We start from the raw sequence: 23,949 nt of genomic DNA on the forward strand, positions 1-23,949 counted from the left end.
TCTGTGTACCCGAACAGGCGCCGGAGTGTGGCGATTAGGGGATTTTCACAGTAACTTCATTATAGTATGGATGTAAGCCTACTTGTGACTAATAAATAAATTTTACTTAACTTCCACGATGGACAGACTGCAGGAGCAATGCTGAGATGAAATAAAATAAAATTCTAAATATCTGTTACAAACTTGACTATTTAAAAAAAGCCCTCATTCATGAATGTGCATTCAGTATATTTAATTACCCTTAAGTACTTAATGCCTTACACAAAACCAACATTTATATTCATAACCTCACATCAAAGGCAGTTAATCCTCATACCCTCTGAACTGTCAATCAAACTGTGAACATACAGCCCCTCACTATGATAATGATAGCTATTGAAACTATTGGATCAGATTTTCTTCAACTCGACAGACACAGGTTGTTTTCAATTATTAAGCGCTCACCATTTAAATAACTTGACAGCTGACAGTCCAAGGACCTTAATTGCCCTTCACGAGCATTAATGACTTTCCTAAAGATCTGTAACTTCTATACTGCTGGATAAGGTCCTTGCTTCAGTGAAAATGGGGTTTGTTTGAACTCAGCACTGAATTCAAGCGGACCCTGCTGAATTGAGGAACTTGAGTTTCTATGCGTGGAGTCAAGACGCGCCCACTCTCTCCACCAGCAGCTACTACTCGAAACATTTGCATATGCATTGTGTTTCTATGGCAATGTTTGTTTTAACATGATTGTGGGCCTTCATTGGGCTTTGATCTAGTGACTTATCAGTTGCTTGTTTGAAATAAATTATATTTTGCATCTCAGGTACAAAGTAAAGAATCATTTAAATTTTCAATTTCCTAGTTTTTGTTTACATTCTGTTATCATTTTTGGCGGAGGTTCTTCTACCCTTGCTTTCCTTGACTTTTTGTTAACTTCAAGAATTTTCTTTTACAGAAATCACCGGCAAAGAAGTTGGGCCATGCAATTAGTAAGTCCCTTGGATGTGTACCAAGCCGAGAGCCACCTCATCCAGTATACCCTGAGATGCCAGAGAAGCCTCTAGATTTGGCCCATATAGTGTGAGTAATTAACTTAACTTGAGAGGAGGTTTAGCTGTGAATGCTGGTGCAGCTTTTATTGGAAAGCAGGTTTAAGCTTGAAATTAACTCGAAGCAAGGTTTGGCACTGAATCACTGCAGTGACTTGCTGCACACTTCAATGGTTCATCTTTATTTGTCTTTTTTAGAAAATGATAATGCAAGTTTGCAATAATTGCACACAATTTGAGGAACTGCTCAGTCATGATTGCCAGTAATTTTGAATGGCATAACCACCCTTGAGGTTCTTAAAGTCTGTAAACAGCCAAAGAAACTCTTCTATTCTTCTAGACATGACCATGCCAGTGCTTATAAAGCAATCCATATAAATGGTAAAGCAAGAGAGGATGAAAAGAACAAGATTCAGCCATTTCATCGATCATGCCACTTCTGCTATTCAATTATGTCATGGCCTCTACTCCAATTTCCTGAATTTTATTTCCTTACTTATGTTGATTAAAGTCTTCAAAATTGTAATTCATCCAGTATGTCCAGCCTTTGTCACTTACTACAAAGTAAGCGAAGTAACCACGCTAGAATTCTTGTTAAACCAAGAATATTGGGCATGATTTTCCTGTCCCACTGCGCAGTGCAGCGGGACAGGAAATTTGAACAGGAGGCCAAAAATGGGGTCGCGATCTCTCCAGGCCACTTTAATTGATGTAATCAGCGGTGTGGGGTTGATTTTATTATTCACGGGCTGATTTGAATCTGGCTTAGCGAGCTCCGAATGCTATCGTCCGGGTATGTCACTTAGGTTTCTGACCTCGCTGGTGGAGATCCACACGAGCGGGAACCGCAGCTGATCCCCAGGAATGGGGACCAGACGTGATGACCTCGCTGGTGGGACCAGAGGCTATTGAGGCCCCCAGGGAGTTTGGAGGCAGGAGGGTGAGGGGGGACGGCTGTTGGGGTGTCTGTGAAGGGGAGGGGGGTCTGTGGGGGGGAGGGAAGGGTCTGGGGGTGCTCTATGGGAGCAGGGAATGGGGTGGGTGTTGACAGATCTCCTGTACTGTGTAGAGTTGTATGCAGTGGGTGGAATTTTTCCCCCAAAATTCTTAACCCCCCCCACTGGTGTGCAACTTCCTGCTGCCAAAAGCATTGGCAATGTGGGCAAATTGCATGTAGAAGCTTGCTGACAGAGTGAAACTCTCTGGTTTTCAGACTTTTGTAACACTTAGAATTTTTGGTGGAACATTCCGTCTGTTATTGGGTCATTGGTTTTCAATTTTAGAAATAGGGCTTTTAATCTTACAATTTTTCTTTTATCTTACTTGGTGATTAATAGTGATTCTCCTAACGTCAGTTTTCAGTTGGATGCGTTATAAGTAATTTTATTAGCTTTGCTGGCCGAAACCTGCCCAAACAGGATGCATCTCCAATAATTATTTTGTGCTTTTCAAGTGATTTAGCAACCATTTCACAAGTTGCGTAATGACCCTGTGTGTTGAATGTGTGCAGCCCGGTTCAGTGACTTGGCCCTCATCAGACTTTAGCATTAGAACCAAAGTATTTGCTTTCATGTGCGGAATCGACTTGTAAGTTTTGAAATCTGAAGTAAGTTGCAGTTCAACTTTTTAAAATTGCTTGTGTAATTGAACCATTCAAACCACGAGACTTTTGATTTCCCAAACTGAGAATGAGTCGAGCAGCAAGTTGGAGTTAAGTGGTCAAAGTTCAAAGCTTCCCTGAATCCGGTACTTCTGAATGGTTGTTAACTGTTTAAAAGTGGTTTGGGTTGGAGATTTAATTTTCAGGGAAGCCTGCACTCTCCAGCGGCTCTCTTGTGACAAGTGTGAGTGAGATTGACAATTGTAACAAACATGAGGGAAGTTTTGTGCTGTGGATCCATGCCTAACGGAACTGGGTTGAAATAAGCTAAACTGGTAATATGAGGACTTCATAACAGAAAGGAGAATTTTATCATTCATGATTTCATAGCTCATCTATCAAATTACTATGATTTGATTGTGCTATTAAAGAGAAAGTCTTTCTGTTTCTTGGACTGATGCTGATAACTGGGCAAACATCCTCACCTGTCAATTAAAAATATTTACAGTACTTAGATGTTTAACAACCACCGCCAATTGAACCTGGACATCAGAGAGGGAACCAATGGCAGGCCTACCAGTGTTCAGTCCTCTAAATGCACTGTGCTAGCAATTACAGCGCATGTTGATTATGTGACAGAACAAACTTTTGTGAATGGTCTTGAAATTAAATAGAGGAATGGTGCTCGCTTCTTTATAGCTATTGTTATCCTGATAGTGAATGGATTGAACTCATAGATGCAGAAAATCAACCTCGCTACCTCTTCGAGGATGAACCTGATCATTATCGGCACTTCAAAATGAACCAGTTCCGGTTTAGAAATACCGTGGTTTAATTTATTTGGCTGGGTATTTGCAGTGCCCAAGAGAAATTCTGTTTAAAATGTACTAATTTATTTTATCAAGTTAGATCATGCAAAATAATTTACTGGAGCACTCTGCATGAGAACTGTGTGATTTGGCGTAGTTGTATTACTAAATGTGTGTTAATTTTTCTAGTGGCAGTGTGATGTGTACTCTTTTCAGAATTCCAGCATTGTTGCACAGCAAGTCTGATGTGGAATGACAAGCCTCTATATAGGTTTCTGCATAATATAACCTTTTCAGGCAAAGTAAGACATTTAAAATTAACAAACTCTGATGGTAAGACAGACAGGAGAAATGTAGAGTAGCACTCATGGCATCATTGACCTGGACTGAAAACCTGTTTGCATATGTAAATAAGTTCAATGCTTGGGAGAGAAATTAAATATATTTTTTTGCATGCAATTTTGAATGAAAAGGAAGGGGGTCAGATTAAGTATTAAGTAAAAGAAAAAAAACAAAGTGATGTTATTTCATCTGTCAGCATTGATTAAACCAGTCAACTAGAATTTTGTTTCGTACCACACAGCTATGAGAGAGGTTAATTTATCGCTAATTTAAGTTAGCACTGAGATCAAAGTGAATAAGTTGTTAGTGCTGAGAATATGTAAAGCTCAGTCTTATGGGAAGCATGCATAAAGTGAGAATTTGTTGGGAGCCTATGCAATAAAAATAAAGAACTTTTAGAACACAATGGACATCAGACATATTCGAAGCACTTTGCACTGAAACTTGCTGAAAGTGTGAGTTGTTAATAGCATGACAAGTACACCAAGTATCTGGATCCTTAATTAACAGTGAAATCAACAACATGTCTCTTTACACAGTGAGAGCTAAGAACCCAGAAAAAAACCAATGGACTGACCAAGCAGGGCAGTGAATTAGAATCAAAGCGAGAGAAAGAAAGATTGGCGTAATAAAGAAATAAAATATGGCGTATTTAGTTTGTTGGAAGGTTACCATGGAATAGTATAAAATGGTTTGTGGGGTGCCATTAATGATGTATGATGTAGGTAATTATGGTTGTGAATTTGAATACAGGAAATGAAAATTTGGCCATAATTATATTACTGACAGAATTGTTTAAAATTTAGGTTTATTTATTAGTGTGACAAGTAGGCTTACATTAACACTGCAATGAAGTTACTGTGAAAATCCCCTAGTCGCCACACTCTGGCGCCTGTTTGGGTACACTGAGAGAGAATTTGGCATGGCTGATGCGCCTAACCAGCATGTCTTTTGGACATGCAGACTCCGCATAGACAGTGACCCAAGTCGAGAATTGAACCTGGGGCCCTGACGCTGTGAGGCAGCTGTGCTCACCATTGTGCCACCGTGCCGTCCCACAAAATTGTTTCATATATTTCCGCATTCTATCAACTGTAATAATTGTTTCACTATTTGACCTTTTATTTTGTTTGATTTAATGATAGCATAATGCAAAGAAATCCAATTATAGAATCATACAATAGAATCCCTGCAGCGCAGAAGGAGGCCATTTGGCCCATCGAGTCTGCACCGACAACAATCCCATCCAAACCCTATCCTTGTCACCCCACGTAATCCCCCTAAACTAAGGGGAAATTCCATCAGATCAGTTCCCTGTAACCCCAAGTATTTACCCCACTAACCCCTCTAACCTACACATCTTGGGACACTAAGGGGCTATTAAGCTTGGCCAATCAACTGAACCGGCACATCTTTGGACTGTGGGAGGAAATGGTGTAATCGTTCATGATGATTTAATTTGTGCTGCTCACTGTTGGATAAAACACATAAGAAGGTTGAGCTGTCAATTCTCAACAGTGGATATCATCAGAAAGTGAATCAAACCATTATAAAGGGTCCACGTGAGAGGGTATAGATAGAAAGTTAGGACTAAGTTTGAGATCCAGTTTTTATTTCATTGCAAGGCTAATGTCATCGGATAAATATCTGAAATAGGCAGTATGAAGCAATTTGAGAGACAATTGCAGATTTTTCTTGGAAGAGGGGAGGGATTTGAGGATATGTTGGGAACTTGGCTAGGTGTTGTCAAAATTGATCCAAAATGAAGGGGTTGTTTGTTAAGCATGATTAACTTTCCCATTCTCCTGTGGTCTATCTTTCTTCCTGCAATTATACTGATGTGAACACCAGCTGAGGGCATGAAGGGCCTCAGCCCTGATGACCCCTTGCAGGGATAGCAGGCCCATGCATATGAAGAATTTCTGCTGAGGCAATTTACTGGAGAAAAATTGTGCCTGCGGAATTGTATATTTGTGTAAAACCGTTCTCAGATGTTTAGCATTGCTGCTCTCAACTAACCATTGGAATATGAAACAACAAAAGATTTTGCTCAAAGTCCAGCAAGTCAAATCAGTGTCTGTGGAATGAAGAGACGAACTTATATTTTGGGTGTAGACATTTCTCAAGTACAGACAGTTCTGAACTAGGGTCCTGCCAGAGTAACTTTACTCAATTGTTCTACATGTGCCCACTAACCTTCTGTACATTTCCAGCATTTTCTGCTGTTACTTCAGTTCTCCAACATCTGCAGACTTTGATTAGATTGGAACATGAACAACTACCACTATCCATTGGTCTGACAGGTTAGGAGTGCAAAGTGTAGATATAATATTCCTCCATATCAATTCCTTGGATTCAGACCCCCCCCTCAATGCAAATAAGTGAAATTTGCAGGTGATACCAAGCTAAGAGCAACTCGGGGTGGCACAGTAGCACTGGAACCTGGGTTTGAGTCTGGCTTGGGGTGACAGTTGTTGGAGTTTGCATGTTCTCCCCGTGTCTGCATGGGTTTCCTCCAGGTGTTCCAGTTTCCTCCCCCAGTCCAAAGATGTGCACACTAGGTAGATTGGCCACATTAAATTGCATCTTAGTGTCCAGAGATGTGTAGGTTAGGTGGATTAGCCATGGTAAATTCACGGGGTTACCGGGATAGGGTGGGGAGGTGTGCCTGGATAAGATACTCTTTTGGCGGATTGGTGCAGATTCGATAGGTCGAATGGCCTCCTCCTGCCCTGTGGGGATTTTATGGTTCAGTGGTTCAGAAACTGGAACTGAGCTAAATAAAGACATGTTTAAACTGATGTTCAGATGAAATGCAATTTAGATAGTGTCAAGTGCTGTAAATAGGAAAAATGGGTGGCATGTGTGTACAATGAAAGCTGTTTAAATAGCTCAGGATGAAGTAGAAAGAGACTAAAGAATCTTATTCAGTCTCATATTTAACCATGCTAATCCAAGGCTGAGCAACAAAAGCAATAGCATATTGAGTTACATAGGCAAAACACTTGAATGAAAGTCAGAGTGAGTTGTGATCAACTGTGCAGTCATCAGGTCAGATCACATCAGATCATGTCGAGACAAAATTGGGCTCTTCAGCCTGGAGAGGGAACATCTAAGAAGTGATCATATTGTAATATATAAGATACTCAAGGGTATGGAAAAGATAAACCTATAATACTTTTAAGCAAACGGCAAGGGTAGAACAACTGACAACATGTTTACCTCATAAAAGGCAAATTTAGCACTGATATTAGGAAGTTCTCCTTTGCATGAATATGATTGACACACGGAATGGACCCCCAGAGATAGAGCAGAGGACACAAAATGCCTCGAATCATTTAAGCAACACCTAGATGCATCAGTGGGAAGACTAAGGGGTTTATCAGAGGGGATAAATTCAGATGTTTTGCGTTGCATTCCGTTTGATGGAAGAAAAGGACAAATGTCAAATTAACTTTAGAAATATATTAGGGCAGAAATTACTGCTAATTTTGTTTTCCAAATGCTTAAAGTGCTCTTATTACATTCCTCTCCATGTTGTTTTAATGGATATTGAAAATACGTGGTTAAATGCCTCCATTAAAGATTTACACTGCAGTATTGCTGGTCATTTATATCCTGTGATTATGTAAGATAATATGTACTCAAAGTTAAATTCATAGTGGCAGTTAATGTTACTTTTTAGCTGTCTTGCACATCATCCACTTGTTCTGTGATATTATAGATTATCCTTTTAAAAATAAGCAATCCTTTTAAATTAGAGAAATATTAAGCTATATTAAATTGTAGAACATGACAATCTGGAAATGTTCTTGTAAATAATCAGATGTGAGATCATTCACTGGAAATGTTACAATGTTAATACCAGAATACTTCATCTCTTTAATGCTTGTCCATTTCAGACACAATTTTTAAAGTAATGTTGCCAAACATGATGGTGTAGTGGTATTGCTACTGGACCAGTAATCCAGTGGCCCAGGCTAATGCTGTAGGACAGGGTATGAATCCCATCAAGGTACTGGGGTATTTAATTTCAATTTTGTTTATAAGAATGGTTCCAGGGAGGATGAATTTCTGTTATGAGGATAGATTGGAGAGGTTGGGAGAATTCTCCTTGGAGACAAGAAGGTTAAGAGGAGGTTTGATAACGGTGTTCAAAATCATGAGGGGGCTGGTCAGAGTAGATAGGGAGAAACTTGTAAAAGGATCAAGAAGGCCACGAATTTAAAGTGATTTGAAAAGGAAGCAAATATAATGAGAAAAAACTTTTTCACACAACGATTGTTTCAGGTCTGGAATGCATTGCTTGGAAGTGTGATGGAGGCAAGTTCAATCGAGGCATTCAAGAGGGCATTAGATGATTACTTAAATAGAAAAAATGTGAAGGGGTAGGGGGAATAGGAAGAGGAATTGCACTGAGTCATGTTGCTCGTTTGCTGAGCTGGTGCAGAAACAATGGGGCGATTCTCTCAAAAAGTTCTGAGTGCTGAATTCAGAGGAAACATGGTGTAAACCATGATTGTTTTTCTGATCGAGATCAGATTCGAATCTCCCACACTCTGCAATGCAGAGGTCGCAATCGTGATTATCATTAAAAGTTTGGGGACGGTGTCTATTCACGCTGGAGTCTGACAGTTCTGGGCCTCTGCGCATTGGCCCCGAACTGTCAGCCTGCAGTTTGCTGGCCATCCTGGGACCCCCGCAGTGCGGGCCCCACGACCATTCCCAGGCCAGTCCTGATCTCCAGCCCCACCCTGACAAAAGCGCAGTGCCCATGCCCAAGGAGCACCTTGGCACTGCATGATGCCTGGTGGGCAGTGCCAAGGTGCCCCTTGGGCATGGGCACATTGCCCCCTGGGCACTGCCACAGGGCACAGGCTGGCACTGTCAGGCTGCTCATGCCCAGAGGACACCATCCCCCCGCCACTCGACCCCCTGGGGGCCCCCCCCTTCATATCAGCAGGGTCTCCTGCTAGTTCCCTGAAAGTGGGGAGCTACTCTAAACCTTGCCGGAGTGAATTTGTACTGGTGGGGGTGGGAAATGCTATCGGGCCTGGAGAATTCAGTCCCGGGCCCGATAATCACATTTAAATCACATTAAAAATAGATTAAAATGACTTCTTTGGTGTTCTCGCCGGTTTCCTGTGTGGTCTCCCGACTGTGCCAGATAACCGACGGTGGGAGATACGGGTGTGTCAGGAACGCATGTGCGAATCCTGCGAATCAGCGCACGTGTATATCTCCCGACCTGCACCACCAAAAAATTAGCGGGTTGGAATGGGAGAATTGCCCCCAATGGGCCAAATGGCCTCCTTTTGAATGATAACAATTCTGTGATTTGGAAGTAAGCTGGATGACTATTAGGAATGATGTGGAGATGCTGGCGTTGGACTGGGGTAAACACAGTAAGAAGTCTAACAACAAGTTAAAGCGTTCTCCAAGGCGGCCTTCACAACACATGGCACAGAGTTGCTGAGCAGAAACTGATAGCCACGTTCCGCACACATGAAGACGGCCTCAACCGGGATCTTGGGTTCATGTCACACTATCTGTAACCCCCCACAACTTGCCTGGACTTGCAAAATCTCACTAGCTGTCCTGTCTGCAGACAATACACATCTCTTTAACCTGTGCTTAATGCTCTCTCCACTCACATTGTCTGTACCTTTAAGACTTGATTAGCTGTAAAGACTCGCATTCCAATCATTATTCTGTAAATTGAGTTTGTGTCTCTGTATGCCCTGTTTGTGAGCAGATCTCCCACTCCACCTGACGAAGGGGCAGCGCTCCGAAAGCTAGTGGCATTTGCTACCAAATAAACCTGTTGGACTTTAGCCTGGTGTTGTTAGACTTCTTACTGTGACTATTAGGAAATCAGGTTTCACAGTGAGCCCATTTAAATGGTTGAAGAAATATGCAAGGTAATTGCAACTAACGACATTGGCAGGCGCAGGGCAATCATCATATAAATTCTGCTTTTACTGCAGACTGGAAATAAATTTGGCAAGCACTCGAGCTGTTTAACACATTGTGATTTGGGTTGTAGTCTTCAGGCTCATGGTTGGCTGAAATTTTATGATATTAGAAGTGGAACAGTTGCATTTATTCTGTAAATTTGGAAGATTACAACATCTTGCTTCTTTCCATATAGCGTATGGAACAAAAACTATTCTAAAATTCTATTAATATTTTACAAATGAACATGACCCTCATAATGCTTCTTGTGACTATTGCAGGCACGTTTTAAGTTCTAAGTCATTAGTTACATTATCTATTTTGCTAGCCTTCCTGTGGGGTTTCTGATATTCAACACTATCAAGTTTATTTGTTTGAGAGTGAATGTGCGATTCTATAACAGTTCTGTTGTGGAAACCTGATTTGAAGGCAATTCAGAACGTTTAATACTGTTGTCACAGGTACCACTCTCACATTGACCTTGTACAATATTGCAGATATTGGTTCAAAGTGAATGAAGGTGCTATTTCAGGGAATGACACTGCACTATTTAATTAAAACCGCAACTGTATTTTAGATTTAGTGTGACATTTGTCCTTCAATGGTACACTGTTGAGAGTTTTATCCTGGTGTTGTTCTTTTTCCTTTGACCTTCCAGGACTTGTTGCTGGTCCGAGGTTTCTGAAGTAGGAACTTGTTTCCAAATTGCTGATCTCATTTACCTTGAACACCAAAAAAAGCTCCACTTACTGGAATCACAGAAACCTGCTCCGTGACTGGGGTTCATTTGGCCTCTGTAGTAGAGATACATATATATATTACATAAATTTATGCACACCAAACTGACCATGAATCAGAAGGTTAACCTAGTTCAGCAGATTGAGCATTTTTTGTGTTTAAGGGAAAGGAGATCAGTGATTTGCAGTCTTCAACATTGACAACCGTACCATTCTCCTCTACTGGTCACTTGTGTAAAAGCAAAATACTGTGGGTGCCGGAAATCTGAAATAAAAACAGAAAAATGCTAGAAAAAATCAACAGGTCTGACAGCATCTGTGGAAAGAGAAACAGAGTTAATGTTCCAAGTTCGTATGACTCTTCTCCATAGCTGAAATTGGCTCACTTTTGTTGTCCAGCTCCATCTGGCATCACTTTGTTCCACTGCTACTTATCTAATCATGGCCAGATCATCTCGAGCAATGATTTGCTGCTTTTACCAAATGGTTACCTGCAAAGTTTCTGAAGGAACTTTTTGTTCCCCTCTCCTACCTCATGCACATGTTGCTTTTGAAAGCATCTGCTCTCTCGGAGTCTGCTTCCACACGTACATCCAGCTTTACCTCTACACCATCTTTCTTGACCATGAGTGACTTCCTCGCACGTAAATAAATATTGGGTCCTGAGGCAAGTCATGCTTGTTACTGGATGCAAGTTGCACCCTTGGCAATATCCACCATGATGTGGAGAATGCCGGCGTTGGATATCTACCACAATATCCACCACAGCGTTACCTTGTGCAAAGTTGTCAACACTTCCAGGGAGTGAAGAAGAAAAAATTCCAGCAGCTGGAAAAGGTTGTTATCAGTCATAGTTGAAGTTGCTTCTCCTCTTATGGATTATATGATGAAAAAAGTTGATTTATTACTGACCTAAGGAAGAGGAGCATCTTGTGCACCTGTTATTTTGTAATCCCAAAAAAATGATATGAGAACTGATCAGACGAGGAGCCGTCAAGGAGCTTGAAAGAACTAATAAACTTCTCCAAAAAATTATTTCAATTGATAGTCTTACTGTACATTTATAATGCCCTTTGTTTTAATTTATACAGATTGGAACTGTACATACTGCTAAAATAAACCTGTCTTGACACAATGAACCTTCTTATCTATCTTTGGAGCTGTTTCCATGAAAATAAGTGACAGCAAAGGATGAAAACATCTGGTAATGTTTGAAAGCTTCAGTTCAATTCTTAAGGCATTTAGCCGTTGGATGTCACTATCCCCTTTGACTCCAAAAAAAATGAATAAACTACTCCTTTTATAAGACAACTTCCTTTTTTGGCACAGTGCATTGAAGAACAGACCCTAAGCAGTGCTTCCTACTGAGCTCCAAGAGGTCACAGAGTTAACCAAGCTATTATCTTTATAGGGAGCAGAGTAATTCCTACATTTTTAGAAATTGGTGGGATTTTCTTGTGTGCGATTTTCCCTCCCTCCTACTGGCAGGATCTTCCAGCGCCACCAAAATTTGAATGGCGAGCTGCATCTCCTGCTGGGGGACCTGCTGCAGCAAGGCCAGAAAATCCCGACTCTTGTCTATAAACATAAATAGAAGCTTTGCTGAAGCTTCTCTTAGAATGTTGAGCTGGTTAGCAGGTGAAATCTTCTTTGGCAAGATTTTTACTCTTCCAGTGACCAGAGAAATAGTATTAATTCTCTCAGGAGGGTGAAGGAATAGAATCGCACAGCACCACAGAGAGCCATTTGATCCATTGTACCAGTGCTTGCTCTTTGAAAGAGGAAACAAATTAGTCCCACTTGTGTTTGGATCATGGCATCATAGAGAACCCAGAGAGAGGCCACTGAGAGTGTGATGACTGGCAGAATTTGCTCAGTGTTGGAGAGTGGGTGGAGGCTTTATTGCACTGTGGGTTATTGTACTTCGATCACTCATTTTGGGACATGAGCTTGAACCAGCTCAACTTGTCATAATGGAAATTTCCTTCTCAACTGACTGTAAAAGACCAAGTGATGTGAGTTTGGATAGCTCTTTTGTATCTTTGTAAGTCATAATAGTTCTTGTTGATTTATTAATCTGCGTCTCAACAAAAGAATGATTTTAGCAACATGGAATGTTTAATGAAATTTTCAATGAACTTGATACGTGACTTTGTACAATTCCACTTTAGATTCTTAAAAAATGTAGCAACAGCAAACGTGCCAAGAAGGGCCTTGGTCAGGTCCAGCTGATTAGCCACAGAAGCTGTGCCCTATTACATTTCCGAGGAGGGAACCATTGAGAGGTTTTGTCATCCAAAACGTAGTGGAGGCTGCTGCAGTCCAAAATATCTTAGGAGTTTGTGCCTTCAATTCATGTGTGGTGTCCAGACTGTAAAATAAATTACATTTCCTCCTCTGGTATGAAGGAAGGGTGGGAACCGTTCATGGGAGGCTACTCTGAACAGAATACCTCTTCCACCATTCAGATCAGGTGCTTTCATCCCATCTTGCCCCATTCCGAAGCCTATATGAATATTAGCAGATCCTAAACATTTGCCTTATTATTATAATAATGTTAGACTCCAGTTTATAAAAATGTATGCATTGAGAACTGCCTGCCAAATATTCTCTTCCAGTAACAACGTTTTACATGTTACAAATTGTTCTGTCATTTTGTATCATTCGACATACCTAATTTAATTATTTTGAAATTTACTTGCTCGTTCCTTCAAACTGCTGACAGCAGTCCTGGGGAACTACCACTGAATACAGCAGGTAATCCAGGAGTATAAATATTCTATCTTCTGTGCATTGACAGTTACATATCTTTCTGTGTCACTAGATTCGTCCCTGGAGAGATTTATGCGCAGATAGTCCATTTTTTGAGCATATAAATATTGTGCAGTGTTCTTATTAATATTCCTGGAAACATTCACTGGTGTAATTCTGTATCTTGCCAACTACCTGCTGTACTATTACCAATACCGGTTGGAATATATTATAAGTGATATTAGGAATTCCAGTAAATAGTAATATGCTATTATACAATTGGAATTTATCCAGGTTAGCTGTATCTATGTGTGACATTGGGCAGAATTGCCGCATCAAGAACCTACCAACATAGTCAAATGGGTGCAGTACAATAAAGGGCAGATGCATCTTTGGTAGCACAATGCATGATTTCAGTTAAATTTTGTACCATTCTTTTAAGCTTGCTATAAAATTTTAACACTCTTACAAATTCAGTCCTTGGTCTTACTAGCTCACCATCCTTACAATTAGAGTGTACAGCAAAAATAATTTAGGTATGTAAAATGAGCAAAGTACTGTGGATGTTGGAATGTGAAACAAGAACAGAGAATGTTGGAAAAACTCAGCAGGTCTGGCAGCATCTGTCGGGAAAGAAAACAGAATTAACATTTCGAACCTGTTTGATTCTTCTTCAGAATTAAATAAAGGGAGAATGTGTTCAATATCCCTTCTCACCATTCAAGGTCCCAATTACCCCTTTCAGGTTAAGCAGCGTTTCACATGCAATTCCTTCAATTTGGTCTACTGTATGTGCTGCTCTTCTACACTGGGGAGACTGAACGCAGATGGAGTGACCGCCTTATGGAACACCTTAGCTCAGTCTGCAAGTATGACCCCAACCGTTCGGTTGCATGCTATTTTAACTCAACACCTTGCTGTCGTGCCCACATGACCATCTTGGCCTGCTACAATGCTCCAGTGAAGTCCAACGCAAGCTGGAGGAGCAGCATCCCACCTGCTGATTAGACACATTACAGTTTTCCGGACTCAACATTGAGTTCATCAACTTTAGACGGTGACCTTTCTCCTCCATCTTAACCCCCTTTTTATATCCTGTACATGTATTTTCTCAATGCAAAAACCTTCCCTTCTTCCCCCTCTCCCTCCCACACCACTCCACCTGTCTTGTTCTTAAGGTTGCTACATATTGTTGCAATCGGTCACGACTACTGTTTAGTATCTAACATACCCTCCCTCTCTTTAAATCTGAAGAAGAATCAAACAGATTCAAAATGTTAACTCTGTTTTCTCTCCCTGCAGATGCTGCCAGACCTGTTGGGTTTTTCCCACACTGTTTTTGTTTTTAATTATGTAGCATGTTCAATGATTTTAAATAAGTTCCAAGGCATGTCACAAGTCTTAATTGGACAAAATTGAATGTTGAGCCAAAAAAGTTATTCTGATAGGTGACCAAATGTTTGGTCAATGAAGTGGGATATAAGGACTGTCTTAAAGGAAGAGAGAGAGAGAGGTTTCAGGGGAGAATTCCAGTGTATGGGTTGGACAGATGAAGGGGAGGTGGATACAGAAGAGACCAGGAGCAGATAAATTAAGGCTTTGGGAATGTGGAATTTGTAGGATTTGAGAAGGTTGCAGGAGTTAGGAGAATAAGGCTACAAAAGGAATTAAACAGAAGGATGATAATTTTTAATTGGAGATATTAGTTTACCGTGAGCCAATATAAATCACGAGGACAAGAGTGATAAGTGAACAGAACTTGCTGCAGATTTGCTGAGATTTCCATGGCCAGAAGTTTACATTGCACTGGGGATTGAAGGGCAGCCAAAATTTCATTGGAATAGTGAAGTCTGAATGTGGACAAGAGTTTCAGCGGCAAGCGCGCTGAGCTGGGCTAGATACAGTTAATCTTAAGGTTAATCTTTACACTGGAGAGACATGAGGCTAAATAGGATAACAAAATGTCTAATTCAACCCGAGACAGTGGTAAAGGAGAGGGATGTAATCAGGAAGTGGGTGTGAAGCTTTTACTGGGGACTGAAGTTGATGTCGTTTGTCTTTCCAATGTATAATTAGAGGAAATTGTGGCTTGTCCAAAATTGAATGTGAGACGAGGTGTACAGCTGAATTGGAGGCCTTGGAAATGGTGGTGCTGTCGAATTGGGTAGTCATGTAATTGTGCAAGCTGATGCCAAGGAGACAGTTTTAACTTCACCCATTGGAAAGGACATGATTGGTTTTGATCAAGTGGAATGAGGTCTAATGACACCAGATGTGGTCCAATCAGATCTGGCAATGGATGGCTAAACCAATTCTGCACCAGATATGCCTCCATATACTTTCGGAAGTGGGATGCAACATTGTGGTTGAGAACATGGTCTTCAAAGTGAACAAATCAATGCAATGTGCTAACTATTTAAGGGGTTGTGGATTTAAATAAAAAGAAAAGGATGTGGCTTGCACAAGTAGACTCAGAATAACAACAACAGGTTTATTGTAGGAGATGTTGTCTGTACAGAGTAGAAAATGAAACTAAAGCGGGATCCTGTGAAACACCCCAGTGACATCACCATCAAATCATGTGTGGTCAGGATGAGGAGGCAACAGTTCTGATAGCCTTTGGAAAGAATCATAAAGGACAATAATGGATTCATGGCTCTTATTGAGGTTGAAGCGACAGGGCTGAACACATGATGTACAAAGCTAAAGGAGGGAAAAAATGCAAGCAGACAACACAGGTCTCCATCCACTTGTTGCCAAGCTAGGATTCCAGACTGGGAGACAGGTGGCTGTGTCTCTGCCTCCAAATATGAATGATGATTGGTTACTGCAGCCGCTCAGATTGATGATCAGCATCCAGGCATACCTTCACTAAGGCAGTATCTTCATTTCATTATGCAAATTTACTTCATATGCTGTTCGTTACTTCACAGCCCTGGATATCCAGTGACATTGGACATTCTTTTCTATTGCTGTAGACAAGGCATCAAGCTTGAACAAAGATGATTCAGCAGCAGACAAACAGGTGGAAGTGGCTGATCGAGGCCATGGCATGGATAAGCAATCAAAAGCTTGTTTCAGTGAAAAGTGATACCAAGGCTGGCTCAGGTTCGGCTTCAGATGGTTATCAGTGAGAGTGGTGGACTTGCTGGCTAAATTGTAGATAACTTTGGATATACGCTTGGAGTACAACAGACAGTTCTGATTTCCATATTGCACCAAAACTACGCACAGGACATGATGCAAATAAAAATTACTGGAATGACACCAGAACCGAGAGGTAATACCCATCGAGAATGGTTAAACAGGCCGGGCCTCGTTTCTGTAGATAAGGGAATACTGAAGGGTGATCTGGAGAGAAGTGGAAGAATGAGAGGGTGGGCAGAGAAATATATCTCCATTTGCAGGCAAGACCTGAATTAGGGCAATAAATAAAGACACTAACATATTGAATAGGGAACTGGGGAAAACCTTTTTTTTTTACTAACGTGGTTAATCAGAATGTTACCACAATGATAATTTAAGGTGGAGAGCTTAGATGAATTTAGGGGGAAGCTAAATTAGCATATGAAAGAAAAGTAAACAGGATATGTTGATGGGACTCGACAGAGAAGGAAGGAGGAAGCTCACGGGGAGCATGAACACTGGCATGGGCCAAAGGGGCTGAATGGCCTGTTTCTCTGAATTGAAGATCATATTTGAGAATCAAATGTCTGATTTTAACATCAACATTGAAACAATTGCTGTCAGCATGTGTTGATTATAACTGTCCTACTGTAAAACGTGAGCAGTTCTTAATGTTCAGTGTGCAGGACTGAGATCTTTCTTAGATTCTGAGCATTCACTTTGCAGTGACATAACCCCCAAGGCCAATTCTGCTTTAATCGATTGCTCCTTGGTTTCTCGTGTAATCAACAGCAGGCAGCGAGGACCACTTCATGTCACAATGCTGTGTTTTGAGGCATTAATGTTAGAGTGCAATTGGAATGCAGTGAATAATGTTTTATAATTATTTCTCCATGGAAAATGAGTTAATTAAAACCCAATTTATACTAAAAGCAGGAGTTGCTATTTAAGCAAACCGCTGTTCTACTCTCGACATCAGCTACCCGTCATAAAATAATTGGATCTACTTCTGCAACATAAAGAAAATGTTATTAAAAACAAATACTTTGTACATATAAGTTTACACCAGTGGAATTATTCAATTTTTAAAATTTATGCTGCATCGTGAAGGCAACAAAGTTCCAAATGGATAGGTTTCTCTTTTCATTTTCCTCTGTCTTTCATCAGAGCCTGTAAACATAGTCCCTCAGGCATTTCTGTAGCTATTTTTTGGCAAATATTTTTCAGATCAGCAGACTTCTGAGAGAACAGTGAATTTGTGCCTGAAGACGAACAGGAATTTATCATTCACCTGAAGTTCATGGTTCAGGTTCTTTGATTTAAGGACTAGACATTGAGAACAAACAATTAAATTTGTTTTGCAAAGGGCTTTTTTCATCAAAACGAATGAAAACTATTTTGGGAGGGAGCTACTTGTTAAAACTATTATTGTTACTCTATTCTTGGTTAATAGTGGCTTGGTTGAAATGGTACTTATTATGGTACTCTATCAATAAAGCCATGTTATGTGACACTGATTCAAATGTGTTAATCTAGCTGATGAGTTGACCAAATTTCCTGATGGAAGAATATGTTCACAGCCCAACTAAATTTGAGCTGACCAGCTCTTTTGCGTCAAAGAAGACAAACTCGGTTAAGAGTCATATTAAATTATCATATTTTTCTCGCAAATAAATATTCTCCTGACATCCTCTCCTTCTAAGCTATTAAAACACACAATGCCGGAATTTTACTGCCCCGCCTGCCGCGGGAAGCAGAGCGGGTGGGAGGCAGACAATGGGAAGGTCCGTTGACCTCGGGCAGGATTTTATGGTTTCGGGATGAGCAAGGCCGTAAAATTCTGCCCAATTTTAAAATTCACTGATTCCCATTTTCTTGTGTGTGGATTGTTATGATGAAGTAATCCTAACTAGTGGCTGGAAAGGGATTAAAGCTCATGGTTGTTGTCTCATACTTGGAGTAAGCTGTGTGCCCTTTTCAGGATAGAGTAATTTAGTAGTTGCAGTGCAGAAGCAGGCTACTCGGCCTAGCTGTGCTGTGCCAGTGGTTGTGCTTCACCTTCATCATTCCTATCTCATCCAGCTTTAGTATCATGTCCTCCTTATTCTTAACAAGCAAACCTTTAAATACATGCACCTTAACTGTTGCAGCAAGTTCCTAACTACCCTCTGGGTAAAGAAGATTCTCCTGAGTTCCTTAGGGGATTTATTGGATCTATTTATGAACATTGGAATGTAGGAAATAGGAGCAAGGCTAGGACAGTTAGCCCGTCGAGTCAGCTCATCATTTAGTATGATCATGGCTGATCGCCCACCAATGCTTTTTTCTTAGTGTCCCCATATTCCTTTGTGCATTGCTACTTAAAAATCTGTCAACCTCCACTTTAAACATACTCAATGACTGAGCTTCCACAATCTTCTGGGGTAGAGAATTCCAAAGGTTCACAGCCCTCTGTGTGATGAAATTTCTCCTCATCTTGGTCCTAAGTAGCTTCCCTCATATTTTGAAATTTGTTCCCTGATTCTAGACTCCCCAATCAGGGGAAACATCTTACCTGCATCTACTCTGCCTATCCCTTAAAGTATTTTATATGTTTCAATGAGATCACCTCTCATTCTTTGAAACTCTAGATAATATAGGCCTAGTTTCCCCTATCTTTCTTCATAGGACAGTCTTGCTATCCTAGGAACAAGTCTAGTGAACTTCTGTTGCACTCTGTGGCATTAATATCCTTCCTCAGGGGAGGGGACTAAAATTGCACACAGTAGTCCAGATGTGATGTAAGCAAGGTTCTATACAGTTGAAGCAAGAATTCACGACTTCTTTAGTCAAATCTATAAAGGCCAACAGACCATTCATCTTGCTACTTGCCCACTGCACCTGCATGCTAGCATTCAGTGATTTAATGATGAGGATACCCACACCCTTTGTACATCTACACTTTCTAATCTCTTCCCATTTAAGAAATACTCTGCACATCTGTTCCTCCTACCAAAGTGGATAACCTCACTATTTTTCCACATTATATTACATCCGCCCTACTCTTGGCCATTCACCAAGTTTGTCCAAATCCTCTTGAAGTCGCTTTGTATCTTCCTCACAGCACACGCTCCCACCTGGCTTTGTGTCATTAGTGTTGATGGAAATATCACATTTGGTTCCCCACATCCAAATCATTGATATATATTGTGAACAGCTGGAACCTGAGTACTCACCCCTGTGGCACTCCATTGGTCACAGCCTGCTAATGTGAGAATGACTTGATTTTTTTCTACTCTGTTTTCTGCCTGTTAATCGGTAATTCATGCCAATTTATTACCTCCTATCCCATGTGCTTTAATTTTGCTAACCAACCTCCTGTGGGGGACTTTATCGAGAGCCTTCTGAAAATCCAAGTATATCACATCTACCAACTCCTCTTTATCAATTCTGTTAGTAACATTCTCAAAAAACTCCAACATATTTGTCAAACATGATTTCCCAATCATAAATCCATGCTGACTATGCCCAATCAGGTCATTATTATTCAAGCGTTCATTTATCACATTCTTTATAATAGATTGTAGCATTTTCCCTATTACTGATGTAAGGCCTGTAGTTGGCTGTTTTCTCTCTTCCTCCCTTCTTAAATAGTGGGAACTACCTTCCAATCTGCAGGAATCATCCCAGAATCTATAGAATTTTGGAAGATGATCACCAATGCATCCATTATCTCCAGAGCTACCTCTTTCAACACTCTTGGATGCAGATCATCAGATCCTGGGGATTTATCAACCTCAATCTCATTAATTTCTCCAATACAGCCTTCCTACTAATACAAATTTCCTTCAATTCCTCATTTTTCCTCGTCCCTTAGACCTCTAATTCTGGGAGATTTCTTGTATCTTCTTCAGTGAAGACAGACAGAGAGTAATCATTTAGCCTCTCTGCCATTTCTCTGTTCCCCATTCTGCATTCTTGACTGTAACAGACCCAAATTTGTCTTAGCAATACATTTCCTTATTGCATATCTTTAGAAGCTTTATGGTCCAATTTTTGGGTGTTGCTAGTTTAGATTCATATTTTGTTCTCCCATTCTTTATCAGTTTCTTGGTTGTCTGTTGCTGTATTCTAAAATGCTCCCAGTCCTCATGTTTATGAATATTTCTGGCAACTTCATAGGCTTTTTCTTTAAATCTCTCACAACCCTTAACTCTGTTTGTGAGCCACAGTTGACTGACTTCTTTTTGGGTCTTTGTGCTTTAAAGGAAAGTATAATTGCTGTAAACTATGTGATAATTCTTGAATCTACTGCATTTGTACAGTCATCCCTTGTAATGTATTTTCCCAATCAACCTCTTCCAATTTGCCCCTAATACCTTAATTTCCTTTGTTCAAATTGTGAACTACCTCAATTTCAAACATAATGTAAAATTCTATCGTATTATGGTCGCTTGTCCCTACAGGTCCTTTCACAACAAAATTATTCATTAGTCCTTTCTGGTTACATAATACTGGATCTAAAATAGTTGTTTCTCCAGTCGCTTCCTCCGCATTCTGTTCTAGCAAACTGTCCCGAACTCCAGAAACTTATCTTCCATGGCATTAGTGCTCATTAGGTTTACCCTAACGATATGCAGATTGAAATCACCCATGATAAATGTATTACCTATGCTCCATAGTTCTCTAACCTCCTGATTAATACAATACCCGATACCACCACTACTGTTTGGTGGCCTATAAACAACTATTAATGTTTGCTGTCCCTTGCTGTTTCTTAGCTCCCCCCAGATTCTGATCTGAGATCCTCCCTAAACAGCACTGATCGCATCCCTTATTATCAGTGCAACACCACAACCTTTTCCTTCCTTGCCCCTCCTAAATGTCTTGCATCCTTGAACATTCAGTTCCCGGTCTTGGTGACGCCGCTGTCATGTTTCCTTAATGGCAATTAAATCATACCCATTCACTTCTATTTGTGCCTTTAAATCATTTACCTTGTTGCGAATGCTGCATGCATTAACTTAGACTTTTTGACATTATTCCGCATTCTAGGTTTAGCTGATGCTGACCTTCATTTTACCTGCCTTCTAATTTTGCTTGCCTCTTTTCTACTACAATAGCACGATTCAAATCTTACTGGAAGGATATTAGTCACGGTACTGTTCAACTGCAGTTTGTCCACCTTGCACAGGTCTCACCTGCCCCAGAACTGGTTCGAATGCCTCAGAAATCTGATGCCCTCCCCCCTCCACCAATTCTCCAGCTACGTGTTCAGTCACTCAATACTCTTACTCCTATGCTCACTAGCATGTGGCACTGGATGTAATCCTGAGATTACTGCTCTTGAGGTCCTGCTTTTTAATTTCCTTCCTAATACCCTAAAATCTGCTTTAGGGACCTCATCGTCCTTCCTACCTCTGTCGTTGATGCTGTACAGGTCCATCCTTCCACAGAAGGATGCCATTCAGCCGCTCCATGACATCCTTGACCCTGGCACCAAGGTCTTACTGCCATAGAAATGCCTGTTTGATCCCTTGAAAATGATATTCCCTATCAGTATTGATCTCCAACTCATTTTCCTCCCCTCCTGTGCAGCTGAACCAGTCATGGTGCCTTAGAGTTGACTGTGGCTGCACTTCCCTGAGGAACTATCACTCTGAACAGCATCCAAAATGGAAAACTGATTAGTAAGCCACCTACTCCCTTTCTGCCTGCATGTTCTTAACATCCAGTGTAACCACCTTTCTAAATACATTATCCACGTAGTTCTCAGCTTTGTGGATGTACAACAGTGATTCCAGCTATTGCTGAAGTTCCAAAATCCAGAGCTCAAGATTCTGCTACTGGTGACAGTTCCTGAAGATGCATTTGTCCAGGACAGATTGTGCATCCGTGACTTCCCACACATCACAGCATGCTCATTCCATTTGGCTGAACTAACCTGCCATACCTTAACTTTAAGAACCAATTGTTACAATACTAATAAGTCGAATAACTCACCAATCAGGGTTGTTCCCATAGTAAAATGAGTGCTAGCTACTGGAGGCTGAGGGAAGGTGGAAAATGAAAGGGTCACCTCTTTCCCTCGTCATCGAAGTCTCTCACCCACCAAACTCCAACTTAAGCATGGAGCACTCAAATTATGGATTTTCCATAAGCAGTTTGAGTCTGTGCATTGATGCACTGGAGTTGTAATGTGATTTTACTGCTGGTACTCAAGATGCCTGAAGATGAGGAGTTGAGTCGCCACGAGGATATTGGAACCACTGATACTTTAATTGAAATTTCCATATACTGGAAGCCGAGAGGCTGCTTTCAATTGTCATCATTAAAGAGCTAAGATGCATTTAAATCTGAAGTTTGAAGCTGTCTTATCTTTCAGCAGAGCAGTCACGTTTTTGTATGCCAAGGATTTACTACAATTGTCTTTTGTCACAAAACTGAAAAAGTGACAGGTGACATGCTGAGTTCTAGAGAATAACTATGAATTGTAACGAATAATGGAAGTGACCTGCATCATATATAGAACTGTAACCCTGGAAAAAGTTAAATTAGTAATTGCACAGGGCTGTTCCCTTGAAATCTCCAGTTAGCAAAATATTCCCAGATGCTTCACTTTTTTTCATCTGTGTAAAGAATTAGAATCACCAGCCTGTTGGCCCTTGTTGGATTCTTTATTTGAGTGGAATACTTGGTGTTACAAGTACTATTTTGCAAACACTGTTAGTTTTACAATCTCCACCCAAACAGGTTCAGAACTTGTCACTGGAAAACTAAAAATTACATGTTGAGTCATGTGTTGCAGAGGGAGGTTGAAGTTAATGTTATCAGATACGATGGAACACAGAACTGCTGCCATGCAGGAAAGTTTGCAGAAGTTAGTACTATCGCCATAAGTACTGATTATATTTAAACATAAACAGATGTTGTCATGTTATGATTCTACTTACGTTCTGCCATCCGAGCAAGCTAGTCTCTGTGTTAATATATTTTATTTCTACTTGGGTCATCAAGCATACCTTAATCCCTTTTCCCATCTATCTTGTTTCTTGTTCTTCCTTTCAGATCTACCCTTTAACAGGCCTCCCCATAGCTGCATTCCTTCAAGCTTTCTGTGTAAACTGTTCTCCCATTCACGAGACTTAGTTCGTACCTCTTATTTTACATTGTTAACATTTTTCCGATCAAACTGCAAATGGTTGATGCTATCCTTCAGGAGGAATGGTGTCTGGGAAGATAAATAGATAAAATGTCTTTTAACAGAATTGGGCTGTTTCTTGGTCCATCCAGCAAATATATTTACTTGGCGGTAATTTTACAAAATGGCAGAATCTGTTTTATTTCATTTTGATTTAGCTTATCTATTCAGTCTATAACATTGCTTTTGGTGCATATCTGATGTGCCCAAAGGAAATGTAACATGTTGATCAGGCCAGATAAAAGCAGCCGATTTTAACAGGAGAACTTCACTTTATTAAAAATTGCTATTCACTATCATGGGGCCAAATCATAGCCCTGTTAACATTTCCATGTTTTTTAACCTTCATGTTCTATCCTCACAACTGACTGCTGAGAATTAAATTTACCATATAAGCAAAAAAAAAGAAACAAAC

General features: G+C 40.5%; 1 protein-coding gene across 4 annotated transcripts in view; it reads left to right on the top strand.

Moving 5' to 3' along the window:
* dtnba (dystrobrevin, beta a) overlaps nucleotides 1–23,949 on the top strand; it is a 279,394-nt gene that overhangs the window by 34,121 nt on the left and 221,324 nt on the right. For all 4 annotated transcript variants that reach the window (XM_078213018.1, XM_078213019.1, XM_078213016.1 and 1 more), the window contains exon 3: nucleotides 941–1,065. In XM_078213018.1, the coding sequence (XP_078069144.1) occupies nucleotides 941–1,065 (125 nt within the window). The remainder of the gene's footprint in view (nucleotides 1–940; nucleotides 1,066–23,949) is intronic.

This window comes from Mustelus asterias, chromosome 5 (assembly GCF_964213995.1).
Source record: "Mustelus asterias chromosome 5, sMusAst1.hap1.1, whole genome shotgun sequence".
Classification (NCBI taxonomy): Eukaryota; Metazoa; Chordata; class Chondrichthyes; order Carcharhiniformes; family Triakidae; genus Mustelus; species Mustelus asterias.